This window comes from Sander lucioperca, chromosome 9 (assembly GCF_008315115.2).
Source record: "Sander lucioperca isolate FBNREF2018 chromosome 9, SLUC_FBN_1.2, whole genome shotgun sequence".
Lineage (NCBI taxonomy): Eukaryota > Metazoa > Chordata > Actinopteri > Perciformes > Percidae > Sander > Sander lucioperca.
The window spans coordinates 35,965,862-35,981,462 of NC_050181.1; the positions used below are offsets into that span (position 1 = coordinate 35,965,862).

General features: G+C 40.4%; 2 protein-coding genes across 2 annotated transcripts in view; one reads left to right on the plus strand and one right to left on the minus strand.

Moving 5' to 3' along the window:
- Nucleotides 1-1,620, minus strand: part of LOC116037410 (mitochondrial import inner membrane translocase subunit TIM44-like) — a 14,553-nt gene extending 12,933 nt beyond the window's left edge. The window contains exons 1-2 of the mRNA XM_031281302.2: nucleotides 1,514-1,620; nucleotides 189-293 (exon numbers count right to left, since the gene is read on the minus strand). Coding sequence (XP_031137162.1) covers nucleotides 189-293; nucleotides 1,514-1,543 — 135 coding nt within the window. The 5' untranslated portion in view covers nucleotides 1,544-1,620. The remainder of the gene's footprint in view (nucleotides 1-188; nucleotides 294-1,513) is intronic.
- Nucleotides 1,621-3,728: 2,108 nt separating this feature from the next.
- On the plus strand, nucleotides 3,729-13,189 carry LOC116037391 (ras-related protein Rab-11B). Its single transcript, XM_031281274.2, has 5 exons — nucleotides 3,729-3,984; nucleotides 6,255-6,450; nucleotides 7,541-7,734; nucleotides 9,800-9,880; nucleotides 12,469-13,189. The coding sequence occupies exons 1-5, from the start codon at nucleotides 3,945-3,947 to the stop codon at nucleotides 12,612-12,614; spliced, it is 657 nt and encodes a 218-aa protein (XP_031137134.1). The 5' UTR covers nucleotides 3,729-3,944; the 3' UTR covers nucleotides 12,615-13,189.
- The last annotated feature ends 2,412 nt before the right edge of the window (nucleotides 13,190-15,601 follow it).

Here is a 15,601-nt window from a genome sequence, read left to right on the forward strand (position 1 = left end):
TAACAGATCACTCAAAGACCAATTTTAATTGGAGAATCAATTATTTACACCCAACCCTACAAGAGAGAGAGTATGAAAGAAGGCAACCTTAAAAACGGGACAAAACGGATAAGTAAAAGATTTCTAACTTAAATTTATTCTTCTAAAGTTACACAAACAACTGATAAATGGGAGCTGTCAGCATGTACCTGCACGTTTGCAGCTGAGCTCCGATGTAACGTGTAGGCATCTCCTCTCCACGCTGGAGAGACCAGAGCCCGGGGGCAGAGGGCCAAGGCTCGTCTGCCAACAAGCTGCAAATAGAGAGAGAGAGCCACTGTTAGTAACAAATATTGACTGTGCCATGGCACTGCAATGGATGGAGAATGAGTGACAGGTGGTTAATGGGAAACTAAGGAGTCATGCCCTCAGAGTAATGAGCAAGGATTTACAATAGGAAAATGGCAGGGCATTGAAAAAAAAAAGGTTTTCCTCTTGCAATTTCGATCCAAAAAGCAATTCTAAAGAAGGCCAGCTCAGCATTTTTATACATGTCCCAGGGAACGACAGGATGCTTGGTTATTTCATACAGTACACCTGTTTAGAAGAATATGTATTTGTTATGCTTGTCAGTCAACATTCAGCTTTTCCTTTAATTTGTCACCTCTCTGTATCTGCATGGGTAGTGGGTTTAATTATGAGTGGAAACATTTCTGTGAACACCTATGTGACCCAAATAGTCACATGTTTTGTCACTGCTAGAAAGAGTCACAGATGTTGATGCTATAGGGACACCACATGTAGTAATAGCTGTCAACTAAAGTATGTGATGATAAATCCATTTCCACTGACAAGATAGCTGAAATGCCTAGTCAGGTGGCAGAATCTGATGAGTCACAGAATGTGTTGTAACACCAGTATTACTTATAGAAGAGATTATACCACTATTATTAATCTTGTTACGCCTGTTATGTTTTATTAATTGCTTCATTAATGCTTCATTGCCTGGCTATGTATGTAGGAGTCTAAACGGCTTACTATTTATGAATACAAATAAATAAAAAGGGTGAAAGCAACAGAATCAGAGTAAAATAAATAAAAATAAAGAGCAGTATAAACATTGTTAAAAGGGACGGTATCACATAAAGTAAGTCTATAAAAATGGGTTTTAGAAAGTGATTAAGAGTTCACGGATTCTGCGAGCCTTATCTCCCCATGCACTTAACTAAATACGACCGGTTTTAAGCCAATACACACAAACATATTTTCACCAACAAACCTAAAACAGAACGTTAATTTTAGACGTTGATAGGTAAACAAGAACATTAAGAAATCTGCCGGTCAGTCTGATGCAACAAGGCCTTTTCTCTCGGACATCTCGAGCTTTTGTTGCATAAAAAACACCCTACGGAATCCCCCCCAACATAACTGCACGTGAAAAGACTAACAACAAACCGTTTATGTCTACACTCTTCACCAAATTATCTACTGGAGACGTAAGAGCTGTAATAAAGGACATGAATGGTTGTCTAACCTCGTAGCACCGACACACGGAGGCTGCCATCTTGATCTTGAAATGCGCGTAGCTGCACGTGGGTCCCTGCTGCAGCAGCTGACCTTCCGCTAAACCAATAGGAGCAGAGCTGGTAGGCTGGGGGCGGAGCCAGCTGTCAGCACGACATAAAACGGAAAATCCACCCTAAAAAGAAAAAACATTGGGCTTTTATAATGATACAATTAAATAGCATTATACACAAACCCAACTGTATACCTAAACAAAATATCACAGATTTTCACATTCTTTATTCTGTAGGCCTATACTTTGCCCTTCCTTCAGTAGCCTATGCCTGTAGGCTCTACTGTGCTATGACAATAAAGTTGAATCTAATATAATATGATAAAATCATTTAATGTAGGACATTACATCTAAATGGGTTTCATTTGAGCTCACTAAATAAATCACAATTGGTGCCTTTGTGTCCTTGGAGTTGCTCACTGTTACAGGTCTTATTCTCTTGTTACAAAACAGAGTAGACATTATCAGGATATTACTACAGTGAGTACAATAAAAAAGTTACAATGTTGTATTTTTTTAGTTCGTATTTTCTCCTTAATTTTAAAAAGATACGGTTTGTAATTGTAATTAGAAAAGACCAGTCTGCCCTGTCAGTGAGGAAATCTAGCTTATCTAACTATATATATATATATATATATATATATATATATATATATATATATATATATATATATATATATATATATATACAGTGCTGCTCATAAGTATTCATACCCATGGTCAAGTTGACTAAAAAGAGGAATAAAAAAAATCATCTTTTGGAAATTGATCTTAATGCCTTAATTAAAAAAATGAGGAAAAATCCGACCTTTTAAGGACACCAATTTTTTTTGTGAATTAATAATGTATTGTAAATAAATAAATGTTCTTCCTTAAAATACAGGGGCCATAATTATACATACCCCTATGTTAAATTCCCATAGAGGAAGGCAGATTTTTATTTTTAAAGGCCAGTTATTTCATGGATCCAGGATACTATGCATCCTGATAAAGTTCCCTTGGCCTTTGGAATTAAAGTTGCCCCACATCATCACATACCCTTCACCATACCTAGAGATTGGCATGGTTTTATTTCAGTTAGCCTAATAGCTGGTTTGATTTGCATTGATATGGATCTTATCTCAGTTAGCTATTAGGCTAACTGAAATAAAACCATGCCAATCTCTAGGTATGGTGAAGGGTATGTGATGATGTGGTGCTACTTTAATTCCAAAGGCCAAGGGAACTTTATCAGGATGCATAGTATCCTGGATCCATGAAATAACTGGCCTTTAAAAATAAAAATCTGCCTGCCTCTATGGGAATTTAACATAGGGGTGTACTTACTTATGCCCCCTGTATTTTAAGGAAGAACATTTATTTATTTACGATACATTATTCATTCACAAAGAAAATTGGTGTCTTTAAAGATTGGATTTGTCCTCATTTTTTTTAATTAAGGCATTAAGATCAGTTTCCAAAAGATGATTTTTTTTATTCCTTTTTTTAGTCAACTTTAGCATGGGTGTGCTAACTTCTGCACATGACTGTATATGGAGCATGTACTGTATATATGCAAATAGTCTGACTCTCTTCCAGAATTCAAGTACAGTACTTATGTACACACTAGATAGACAATTGTATGCTGGGTCTAGGGTCAGGCCACACAGGATGGTCACACCCTATAGGTAAATTTCACATATACATATACAGTATTGTATTGTAGTATTATAATATAATATAATATAAGATAGACTTTATTGATCCCATTGGCAGGTTTTTTCCTGCATAGAGGATTTTTTGATGCCCCCCAAAGTGGATTAAGCCAGTGCCAAAGGAAAATCACCAGCACCAAAATGTGTGTGTGTGTGTGTATATATATATATATATATATATATATATATATATATATATATATATATATATATATATATATATATATTTCTAGAATTTTATATGGGGGGAATCAGTTGGTGTTGGAGTAGTCAGGCTTGGGAGTGCTGTGTGTATGTGTGAATGTATTTTGTGTTTTGTATTTGCTGTTTAATTGTTTTAAGGACCCCCTCGAACATGAGATGATTCATCTCAAGGGGTTATCCTTCTAACAAAATACTTCAAAATAAACGACTGCGTGTGTCCAGCTGGATGGTCATGGTAGGCCTATCTGCTGGCATGCGAGTAAAGCGCGCCCCCCTGAGGAAGGTATGTGAAGCGCAGGGACTCCTCCCCTCCCGCTGCAGAGTTGGGAGCTCTCCCTTTCTGCGGCCAGCTCGCCTTGACAGCCAACACTGGCGCAGAGTCTCAGCGCAAACCTTTACCATATTTTACTTCTGGCATATAACGACAAATCATACGCACACTTTTCACACATCCTCTTCCGGAGACAAGCGTTGGAGCGGCCTCGTCTAGAATGGGGAACCGAGACGACGAATACGATTTCTTGTTCAAAGGTAAAATAAATAAATAAATAATAAAAAAGATGACTGCATTCCCCCTTTAGGCTCACACCGACAGAGCTTTGGATATGCCGTTACATCTCCTATTGTGTCATTTTCGCAGACTATAGATGTGCGCATTTTCTAAGCAAACAGACTAAATGTTTCTCTCTGAAACTGCCCGGATGATAATCTGTTGGTGTTATTACAACATAATGCTGTCATTGTAACATTACAGCGCCTGCAGCTATATTTATAGGTATGGGATGCAACACCCTATCCGTGCTCAGCCTTTGTATTAAACTTTCATCAACTCGTATAGAGCAGGATTGGGCGTTTGAGTGAACACTTTCCTGCTTTATTGAATGACATTTGATGTTTTTTTATTTCGCCTTATGAGGTCGATAAAAGGCCTGTTATTAGCCTCTACCTCTCCTGATCAACAAGATCCATCCTCCGATGAGAAGTGTTACTCAGCTTGCATGCTCTTATTGACTGAAAATGCTGCAACTCATAACTTTGTGTATCAGTGTCATTATGACTATCAATAGGCCTGATCAGTTGCGTCAGATTGAAGTGGTACCAGACCGAGGTCCGTGTTTCTAGGCTATAGAACCCAGTCTGATCCAGAATGACTTCCTTTGATCGTGATATCAGCTCCTGTGGCACATTAACATCCTGGGCCTGTGTAAGCCAAAGGGCCATTTAGATGTAACAAAGTATCCTCTGTGGGATGAATAGGGCATCTGCCGGAGGCGAGTTCTCTCTCTCTCTCTCTCTCTCTCTCTCTCTCTCTCTCTCTCTCTCTCTCTCCCTCTCCCTCCCTGTCTCTCCCCCTGTCTGTCTCTCTGTTTCTGCCCGAGCCGTCGTCTGTGTACCCGGCCGAAACAGGAAGGGCAAGGCGGTCTGAAACTGTCGATTCAGGTTTTGATGAAGCCTGTTATCAGCTTCCTGCAGCCCGGAACCAGCGCGATGTCGACAGGGACAAAGTTCGGCTCTATTTCCTTTTTGTCGAGCTATGGGAGAGAGAAAACAAAAGGCTCCACCTCTGGAGCCCGGCTCAGCCCTGATCCATGCCTGATCAATCACTGTCCTCTGACTACACAAGGAAGGCCTGTTAATAATCAATCCATGCCGTCACTTTATTGATGCTCAACAGTAGGCTACAGGAGCTATTCAGACCCACAGCTGGATCTCCACAGTCCTGACTTTTTGAAGCTTTCAATATAAAAGTCCCATATTTATACTCCCTCACAGTTTTGGTGTCACATTCCTTTAGTTTTTTCTGTAGATGGCTTATGAATCTCGGAGGTATAAAGAAAGTTTTGAATGAGGGTTATTTTGATAGGTCAAGCGTATAGAGTATATATTAAAGATGCAGGATGAACAGCAAAACCCTCATTTATTCAGCACCTCTTTATGTAGTGGGTAATCCTTTAGGTGCACAATGCAAGGCTTACATTCTTGTTTTGGTTATTTGATGGCATGGATGAAATAACCGTACGTCTTCATGGTGGTTGGCCTCTAACGGACACGTTTCTTTAGCTGCTCTGCCCTGTAGCTCTGCCTCTATGCCAGTGGCAGAATGGTAAAAGAATGGTTGTTTATGTGGTTAATTATCAGTCACACAAAACATAAGAGGAAGGATGAATGTATCAGACATACAGTTCGATACAGTATTACAGCGTAATACACATGACTTATCAAACAAATCACCATTCATTTTGTCTGTTAAACAATGCTGTGCTGTAGCTGTTTTTCGTGTTGCTGCTGAGAAACTACTTCAGGGAAAAAACTCATTTATTTAATTCCAAAGACTGTAGTGAATTTAAAATGAAAAAGGCATATTCTCAAGCACTATTGGGTTGTAACACTAATGTTCTGTATTGACTCAAGTCTTGTGTTTTGTAATTTGTTACACTCCTACTTTACAGTAGGAATCTGTGTTTTTCATATCCCATAAACAGGGACATAGCACAAAATTCTGGGCCTTGTAAAAAAGGCATTCTCTATGGGCCCCTCCCCACAACCACAACTATTCATTCTAGCATCTTTTTGGGCCCTCCTCACATGAGGGCCCATTTCAACCCCCAGTCTGACACCCCTGCCCATAAATCACACATGAACAAACACGAAGCCCCTGGGTTCTGTTCAAACCCGCATTTAGAGGCACTGCTTTATGCAATATCAACATTTCTTGGCTCTATTAATATATATGGCTCCTACCTCTCCCATCACACATACAGTATCCTAACACACTTGTCTCATCCTCTTTCCCTCCCCAGTTGTGTTGATTGGGGACTCAGGCGTAGGGAAGAGCAACCTTCTCTCTCGCTTCACACGGAATGAGTTCAACCTAGAGAGTAAGAGCACCATCGGGGTGGAGTTCGCCACGCGCAGCATTCAGGTGGACGGCAAGACGATAAAGGCTCAGATCTGGGACACAGCAGGACAGGAGCGCTACAGAGCCATCACCTCGGCGTGAGTCCATGTCTGAGAGCTGCAGATAGTCCTGCCTCAGCGTGGGCAAATACTTTATCCTTCAGACTAGATCCCCTAAAATGAGGCCCATGTTTGGATATGTTCTACAACATTTAGTTAGAGGTAGATGGCACGTTTTAACAATGTTTATAGCATGGGTACTGCTTAATCTTCTTGAGTTAGACACAGAATTCCAGGCAGCCCTCTCAATGCCCTCTTTACATTAAGTGCATCTCATAAATGTTAAACATGTTAAATGGCACAAAGTATATGATTTTGTAAAAGAAATGTATCTACTGTTTTAACTAAAAGAGCCATCTCCACTTTTGATGGGACACACATCGGAAAAGTTTCCTGTTACAAGTATCTGGGCATTTGGGTGGATGATAAGCTGTCTTTCAAAACACACAAAACTGAACTTATAAAGAAATTGAAGCCAAAACTGGCATTCTTTTATATTTGTGGGAATAAATCTTGCTGCAGCAAAAGTTGTAGGAAACAGAATGTTCAGGCTACATTTCTATCAGTTTTAGATTACGAGGATATCATTAATATGCATAAATGCGGCTCCCTCTACATTGAAGCCATTTGATGCAGTTTATCAAACTGCCCTTAGATCTGCTGAATAAATAAAGGTAATATAAATATAAATCAAGAGTATCAAAGAGCAAAGTTTCACTTTAACTGTAATATCGCACATAGAATTGAATTTAAGACCCTTACATATAGTAGAATGTGAGTCCATTTCAAGTGAACATCCCATAACGGCTTTAAAAATATTTATTAGCTTAGTATATTAGCTGAATATCAACCTAGTTAATAACATGCTAAAATGAAATCCAACCATGGTTAGTAAAGGAGGCAGAATGCAGATTGTACTAACTACTGTGTATTCTGGATTAGTCACTGTACAAGCAACAGGAAGATATTTGTCATGAAAAACAAAAACTGAATGCCTAGAATGATTTTTAAGACTAAACCAGAAAAAAAAAAAAAAAAAAAAAAAACTTTTTTATGGACCTGCAGACGTTTCCGGCGGTCATCACCAGTGAAATGTGGGGTTACCGTGTTGTCCTTGGTCTTGTTACAGATACTACAGGGGAGCGGTGGGGGCGCTCTTAGTGTATGACATCGCCAAACACCTGACCTACGAGAATGTGGAGCGCTGGCTGAAGGAGCTGAGAGACCACGCCGACAACAACATCGTCATCATGCTGGTTGGCAACAAGAGCGACCTGCGCCACCTCAGGGCCGTGCCAACAGATGAGGCCCGGGCCTTCGCAGGTACTGGAACTTACAAAAAGACACAGGAAAGGCTAAATATTGGAGTGTGGAGAGGGATCTCTATAGAATGTTTTCTGTTGTTGTCTTTTTTAAAGTTATAGACATTTTTAAATTGTGGTTATAGTTTTTAAAGATATTTGACATTTAATAGTGTTTTCTCTGGGTTTGTGGAAGACTTAAGGCCTTTTTACAGTTGCCGGTCCAGACCTGTCGCGCGACATTGTGATGTCAAAATGACATAGATCGGATTCAAATTGCGCGACCAGAGGTCGTGCACCACTCAATTTTTTTTCAGCGGCGCACGACAAAGCGCAAACAGGAAGCATGGACGTGTTCTCTCTTGTAAACTTACTGGGTTAAGATGAGTTCTTTTATGGTGAATGAAGGGCTTGATCCGACGAAGTAGTTCATCGAATCGTTGTGCAGACATTGTGAAGTTTTCAAAGTGCTTCTCTTCGTCTATCATCCTCATTTGTTTCACGAGGATATTGAACTCACCATATTTATGTCTGGCGTTATTCAAAGGACGAACATTCCACCTTCTTTTTCTTTGTTTCTTTGCAAGCAGGCTGAAAAGCAGCTGTTATTCCTCATCCATTGACTCCAATATCATCTTAGCAACTGTTTACATTGACGTCAATGATGCTGCCAGTTCTGCCATTGTTTACCTGGAATGGCGAGTATACTGCACGTTTAAGGTGCACGTATTTGGTGGGGGAGTTTAGGAGTCCTTCCACAACAAAATGTTACGTTTTTCAATACAAAATAAATGCAATTTCACATCATTTTGGACCATTATTACTACTACCATATCTGTGTCTAAAACTTAAAAAGCTAGGGCAGATAATAAATAAATAAATAAATAAATAAATAACACAAAAAGCTTAAAGACAGAAGGCATCAGTTTAAATCCAGTGACAGACAAGACTTCAGTTTCTCTCTGTTTGAACAAATCTCACTATGAAGTACAATGGTGGTAAATCATCTGATGTCAGTCATTATGAGCGAGGAGAAGTTTTGTTTTGAAACAACATTTTTGAACTGAGCCATGTCGGTTCTTAAAAAACTTACTTTTCAGATTGAAACGGATCACTTTTAAACCACTTGCTAGAGAAGTCCACTGGGGACAGACTACAATCATTAGATCTGAAGTAATTTTGTTTAGTTAGTTTTGATGCTCACATTGATTTGACATGAATTCAGCTTAGGTGGTGCCCAAAACGACTTGGGTGCTACACCTAAACTTTAGGCCTCCTGCACACCGGCTGCGTGGCGTGAGCGTGTCAGCTGCGTGGCGTGTTTTTATTTCGGCTCCCATGTTAACAGGTTAGAGCTTGCACACTGCCTGCGTGACACGCACGTCTCAGGCGCGGCTCGAGAAAATGCGTGCATGCTAGACGCCTGTTTTATTTTTCACGCGACACGCAAGCGTGTTGGAAGTGTTTCCAGGCAAAATAGAATAGGAAAAGATAAATACATTTAACAAATGGCAAATGGCATTTTGATGTTTGAAAGTCTCTAGGTTTTGACATAAATGCAGATATAAATGTATTTAAAAAAAATAAATAATTATCGATTTTCAAATCGAAAAAAAAGGTTGTCTTTACTGTAATCAAATCAGTATATATTTATGTTTAACATGAAGTATACTACTGCTTGAGTGCAGTACATTTCCAATCAATGTGAAACATACATGTGTACAGACAAGGCTAGCAGCAGCAGCAGCAGCGCCGCGTCAGACACATTTCTGGTGTGCAAAGACATAGAAAACGCCACACAGCTGCCACGCAACAGAAACGCCACGCTCACGCCACGCTCACGCCACGCTCACGCCACGCAGCCAGTGTGCAGGAGGCCTTATAACGGTTGGGAAAACCTTGTAATACATTCAGTCGGATCTCTGTATTATCTTCCGTGTGATAAATTAAGATTAGAGAACATTGTAGAAACTTTGTTTGAAGGTAGCAAGAACAGAATATGTGTATGAAACGTCACAATCCTTGGTTCTCCTCTTGCCAATTCTGATGCTGCTGCTTCTGTTGCTGTTTTCTTTCTTCCCCCTCAGAGAAGAACAATCTGTCCTTCATAGAAACGTCAGCCTTGGACTCAACAAACGTTGAAGAAGCCTTCAAGAATATCCTTACAGGTATGTTTGTGAACAGAGGTGGAACGTCAGAGCTACACTGTTAATAGTGCACTTCAATGATAAGAAATGAAAGGTCCTTTTAAAAGGTCAACTTAACTTCTCATACGCCAATCATTCCCAAACCTTGTTCTGATAACACACCAGCACGGTGTAAGCTGAAACTGTGTTGCTTAAGATTGTACCTCACAAGCTTTAAGACATGTGTTCAGGCACTAAACAAAAACCTGAAGTCTGTTCAAAAAGTAGCTGCTGAGGGGCGACCTCTAGCTCACCCAGTAAGAGCGTGCGCCGCCCTATGTAGGTTGAGTCCTCTGCAGCGGCCCGGGTTTGAGTCCAACCTGTGGCCCTTTGCTGCGTGTCATCCCCCATCTCTCCCCCACCTTTCCTGTCTATCCACTGTCACTTTCAAAGGGAAAAGCCCCCAAAAATAATCTTAATAAAAAACAATTCAATTCAATTCAATTCAATTTTATTTATAGTATCAAATCATAACAAGAGTTATCTCGAGACACTTTACAGATAGAGTAGGTCTAGACCACACTCTATAAAGCCCCAACAATTCCAATAGTTCCCCCAAGAGCAAGCATTAGCAGTGGCTATTGCGACAGTGGCGAGGAAAAACTCCCTTTTAGGAAGAAACCTCGGCAGACCCAGACTCTTGGTGGGCGGTGTCTGACGGTTGGGGTTATGACGGTACAGGATGTAGCGTGGCACAGCAGAGCATGGGTGGACGCGGTGGACGCAGCAGGACGTAGCCGGACATTGCAGGGAATCGCAGAGCGTAGCAGGGTGTAGCAGGTCCATAGCCACAGCTGCACCCAAGACCCAGGTCTTGGTGTCGCCCTAATCCGAGGCGATGTTCTGGGCGAAGAAGAAACATAAGGACTCCGGGGAGTAAACTCCCCAGAGCTAGGTGAGTAACAAGCACTTCTGAGACATGATGTGCATAAAAGGAAACAAAAGAAAAGAGCGTGTCATAAGAAGGAACTTCCTCGGCAGTCTAGAATTATAACAGCATAACTAGGAGAGGCACTATATTATTGATTATACGATAGGTAAATCTGATGACTGTAAAGAGAAGCAGAGAAAAGCAGGGGTGCTGTGTCTGCAGCTATACACCCTGCCCCGCCGGTCTAGGCGTTCACTGCAACTCCTCACTCCCTAACTATAAGCTTTATCAAAGAGGAGAGTTTTCAGTTTAGTCTTAAATGTAGCGACGGTGTCTGCCCCCCGAACCCAGATTGGGAGCTGGTTCCACAGGAGAGGAGCCTGATAGCTGAAGGCTCTGCCTCCCATTCTACTTTTAGAGACTCTAGGAACCACAAGTAACTCTGCATTCTGGGAGCGTAGTGCTCTAGTGGGACAATAAGGTACTAAGAGGTCCTCAAGATATGAAGGAGCTTGACCGATATGAAGGAGCTTGACCAATTACCTGCTTATAGAAATTATTTGCAACTGCAAAAAAGATTCTAGTAACTAAACTCTTGACCTTAACTTTTTACCTTTTCCCGTATCATTGTCAGCAGTGGTGGAAAGTAACTAAAAACATTTACTCAAGTACTGTACTTACTGTAAGTACAAATTTGAGGTACTTGTACTTTACTTGGCTTTTCTTTTCATGCCACTTTCTACTCCACTAGAAATAGTGTACTTTTTACTCCACTACATAATTCTGAATACTTTAGTTAGTAGTTACTTTACATATTAAGGTTTTTGCACACAAAACACATGTAGTTTATAAAATAGGATGTTTTATTATAAATTAAACTACCCAACAATATACAGGTCTACAAGTCCAGCTGAAATGATTAAAACCCTTAAAGGAACACGCTGACTTATTGGGACTTTAGCTCATTCACCGTATCCCCCAGAGTTAGATAAGTCCATACATACCCTTCTCATCTCCGTGCGTGTCGTAACTCTGTCTGACGCACCCACCGCTAGCCTAGCTTAGCACAGATCCTGGAGGTAACCGACTCCAACTAGCCTACTGCTCCCAATAAGTGACAAAATAACGGCAACATTTTCCTATTTACATGTTGTGATTTATATAGTCACAGCATGTACAAATAACAGGTTTCATGACACACAGCCATCTTCTAACCGTTATTTTGTCACTTATTGGGAGCAGGCTAGCGGTGGGTGCGTCAGACAGAGTTACGACACGCACGGAGATGAGAAGGGTATGTATGGACTTATCTAACTCTGGGGGATACGGTGAATAAGCTAAAGTCCCAATAAGTCGGCGTGTTCCTTTAAACAGTTAGTTGATTGACAGAACAGTTTTGATCGTTTCCAATTTCTAAAATGTGAGGATTTTTCTGCATTGAGTACTTTTACTTTATTACTTTAAGTACATTTTCCTGATGATACTTAACATACTATTACTTAAGTAACATTATCAATGCAGGACCTTTACTTGTAAGTGTGCAGAGTATTTTTTACAGTGTGGTATTAGTACTTTTAGTTTAGTAAAGGATCTGAATACTTCTTCCACCAGTGATTGTCAGTGTGTACCCAAAACAACAAAAGAAATTTAGGGTGAAAATGGATGATTTGGTTTCTATTTCATCTTTTCAAAAAAACAGAAATCTACCGCATCGTCTCGCAGAAACAGATTGCTGAGCGGTCTGCTCATGACGAGTCCCCGGGAAACAACGTGGTGGACATCAGTGTGCCACCCACCACGGACGGCCAGAGGGGGAGCAAACTCCAGTGCTGTCAGAACCTGTAACCCGTGGCAAACATCCCTCCTCACCTGGGTCGATTATTCATTGAAATCCACAGTGTTGGCATGTTTCCATCTGCCTGGGGTGCAATATTGTCTGAATCTGCACTTTTTTTTAGATCAGTGGAGTCGGTTCCGTTATGCCACAAACGATCAATTCCAGAAAGAAGTGTTTGACTTGATTTCAAATGGTAATCTGACCCAGGTACAATCTGCTACATCCCAGTGCAAAAACAGGACTGACGGTACTGCATACAGTATGTAGCTGCCACAGTTACCCATGATAGCGTAGCAGAATAGCTTTGCCTGAGACCTTGTAAGCCTAGACGTCTCCCTGGTAGACGGGTCCTGCCACGTGTTGGAGGCCTGGGTTTGAATCCTTCCTGTTTCAGTCGTACCAGCAGTCCTGTTTTTGGGCTTTCCTCCTCCTCGTTCAGTCATCATCTCAAAAGTGGTTATGACGCTGCTGATGCTTATTTCATTTTGTGTAAAATATATTCTTTTTGTTTTGTTTTGATTTTGATAGCTTGTCCGCTCACATACATTATATTAATGCCATGAAATTAAATTTTACAATATTATTATTGTTGTGGTGTGCTCTTTCTTTATTTCTCTCTCTCTCTCTCTCTCTCTCTCTCTCGTTTTAGCAACACATACTGTACACAAAATTACATACTGTACCTGCACAGTGACCCTGGACCACTTGGTAACGCCAACTGGTATCTTTCTTTATATTAGGTTGATGCAGCAATGCATAAGCAGCATTTTACTCTTGTTTCAGGTCAAGGTGGAGCTAGTTTTATCTACTTTATACACAGATCATTTTATCTCTTTAGGTGCCATCCTATAGGTGTCAGGCCCAGGGGCGCAGCCAGATGTTGTAAACATTCAGAGCTCAGCAGCAGCTATTTGCACTATTTTTAAAGCATTGTGCTAATAGAAGGCTTAAAAATCTGTAAACCATTTGTGAAAACATGATAGTTGACAAGAAAAAACTGCATAAAGTGAGCATGTCTGTACAGGGGAGACTCATGGATACACATAGAACCCATTTTCATTTAGATATCTGGAGGTGAGAGGTCAAGTATTCTCACTTTGCCAGACCCTCCTCCAAAGCGCACTGGAGGAGGGTCTGGCTACTCCACATAGCATTCGGGGATGGGAGGAAAACATGCTTTGGTTTATTTGCATTTCTTTAAACCAATCACAATCGTCTTGGGCGGTGCTAAGCACCGGAGAAAAGCAGCGGTGCCGCTGCAAAATAGGCTTGGAAGGAACTTGTTTTGGTGGAACGTGTATGTTTAAAAGTTGTTTCAGTTGTGCAACAGAAAACTCAGATTGGACAGATAGTCTAGCTAGCTGTCTGGATTTACACTGCAGAGATCTGAGGAGCAGTTAACCATAGTCATCATAAATCCACCGGAGTTTAAAATGCCAACACAAAGGAAGCCCAAGGCAACAGATATCCGGCCTAAATGAGTGAAATCCGGCAGATTTTCCGGTGGCAACGGAGCAATCCCAGAAGTGGAACGTCAAGGATATAGACTAGAGGTCAAGGGACCCCTTTGAAAAAAAAGCTATGTCAGTTTTTCTCTCGCCCAAAATTTAGCTTAACTTTGGAGTGTTATTTACCTGAATATGATACCAATATCTAGCTTCACTTAAAAACGGAGCCCGCTACAGCCTATGAAAGACAGTAAAAGTCAGCCTAAAAGATTCAGGGCATTTGAGAAAACATTCGGGGCTGGAGCCCCAGAAGCCACTCCATCGCACTGCCCCTGGTTAGGGTCACAAGATAATGTGGGAGAATTGCGAGATGATTAATGGGGTAGGTAAAAAATTTTTTTAGCTACACACAAATTTGTATACATATTTAGACATTGAACAGAATCGTTGCTCCTTTTTGTGAAGTATTGGATCATTTGATCTCTTTAGGCCTCGAACAGTTGAAATGAAACCATCTGAGAAGCAGGGGAAACCATTATTTTGGTGACGCAGGTAACAACTCTTCTTAAACGGGGCAGACACTGCTTTTCTGTAAGGTGTCGCAAGCCGAAAAGGACGGCTACCAGCCATGTATGTACAGTATGTGTGTATTAGCAGTGTATTGAATTTTATAAACTCATACGTTTCATGTGAAACCTTAATCTAAAAAGTAACTAAAAACTATTGTTGTAAAGTAATTGTAGTGCACTTTCCCTCTGAAATGTAGCAGTAAAGTATAAAAAAGACTAAAATGGAAGTACAGTACAAGTACCTGAAATTGTACTTAATACAGTGATTGTTATTATATAAAGTAAATTATATAAAAGTGGATATTGTTCATTTTTTTCATACAATTGAACTGTCAATGTACAGTAGAGTGAAGCTGAATGTTTCAACCATTTATCCATTAACGTTACTTTTAGCTAAAATATTTGAACCTTTTCCCCATTACTTTTAGCTAATCATTTGAACCATTAAGTCATTACTTTTGGCTACCTCTTTAAAACTTTTGTGTAGTTTTCACACACTCTTACATAACTGCAACATGTAGTTTCCAGGTGTTGCAGTTTACTTAAAGGTCTAATATGTAATATATTTACTGTAATAAATCCAAAAATGACCCCAATGCATCATCAGATATTAAGGAAACATGCTAAGTTGAAATACTATCTTTTCTGACAACAATGCTAATGCCAGTATTTTCTCCTTTTTGAAATTTCCGTTCCGTGATGGAATTTCTGTTTGTGTTTTGGCCTGTGTCTTGTTATCAACTGCCCAGTTTGACAGCCAGGCCGGGTTGCCAGATATACCTGTAAAAACGTAAACCCAGCGCTGTAATATTAGTACAGCCATGAAAGCAGCAAACAAACAAACAGGATCAATGGAGATAGATTCTACCCGAACTAAAAAAAACCAGAGACGTAACAAACCCTGGGTAAATATTGGAGATGTATTTGAAAGATGGACACAGCTTAGCGCCCAAAAGGACACAGAGTTGGCTAATTTGG

Coding starts and splice junctions, on each gene's coding strand:
- LOC116037391 (XM_031281274.2), top strand. CDS start 3,945: ATGGGGAACCGAGACGACGAATACGATTTCTTGTTCAAAG. Junction 3,985..6,254: donor ATACGATTTCTTGTTCAAAG/GTAAAATAAATA, acceptor TTCCCTCCCCAG/TTGTGTTGATTGGGGACTCA. Junction 7,735..9,799: donor TGAGGCCCGGGCCTTCGCAG/GTACTGGAACTT, acceptor CTTCCCCCTCAG/AGAAGAACAATCTGTCCTTC.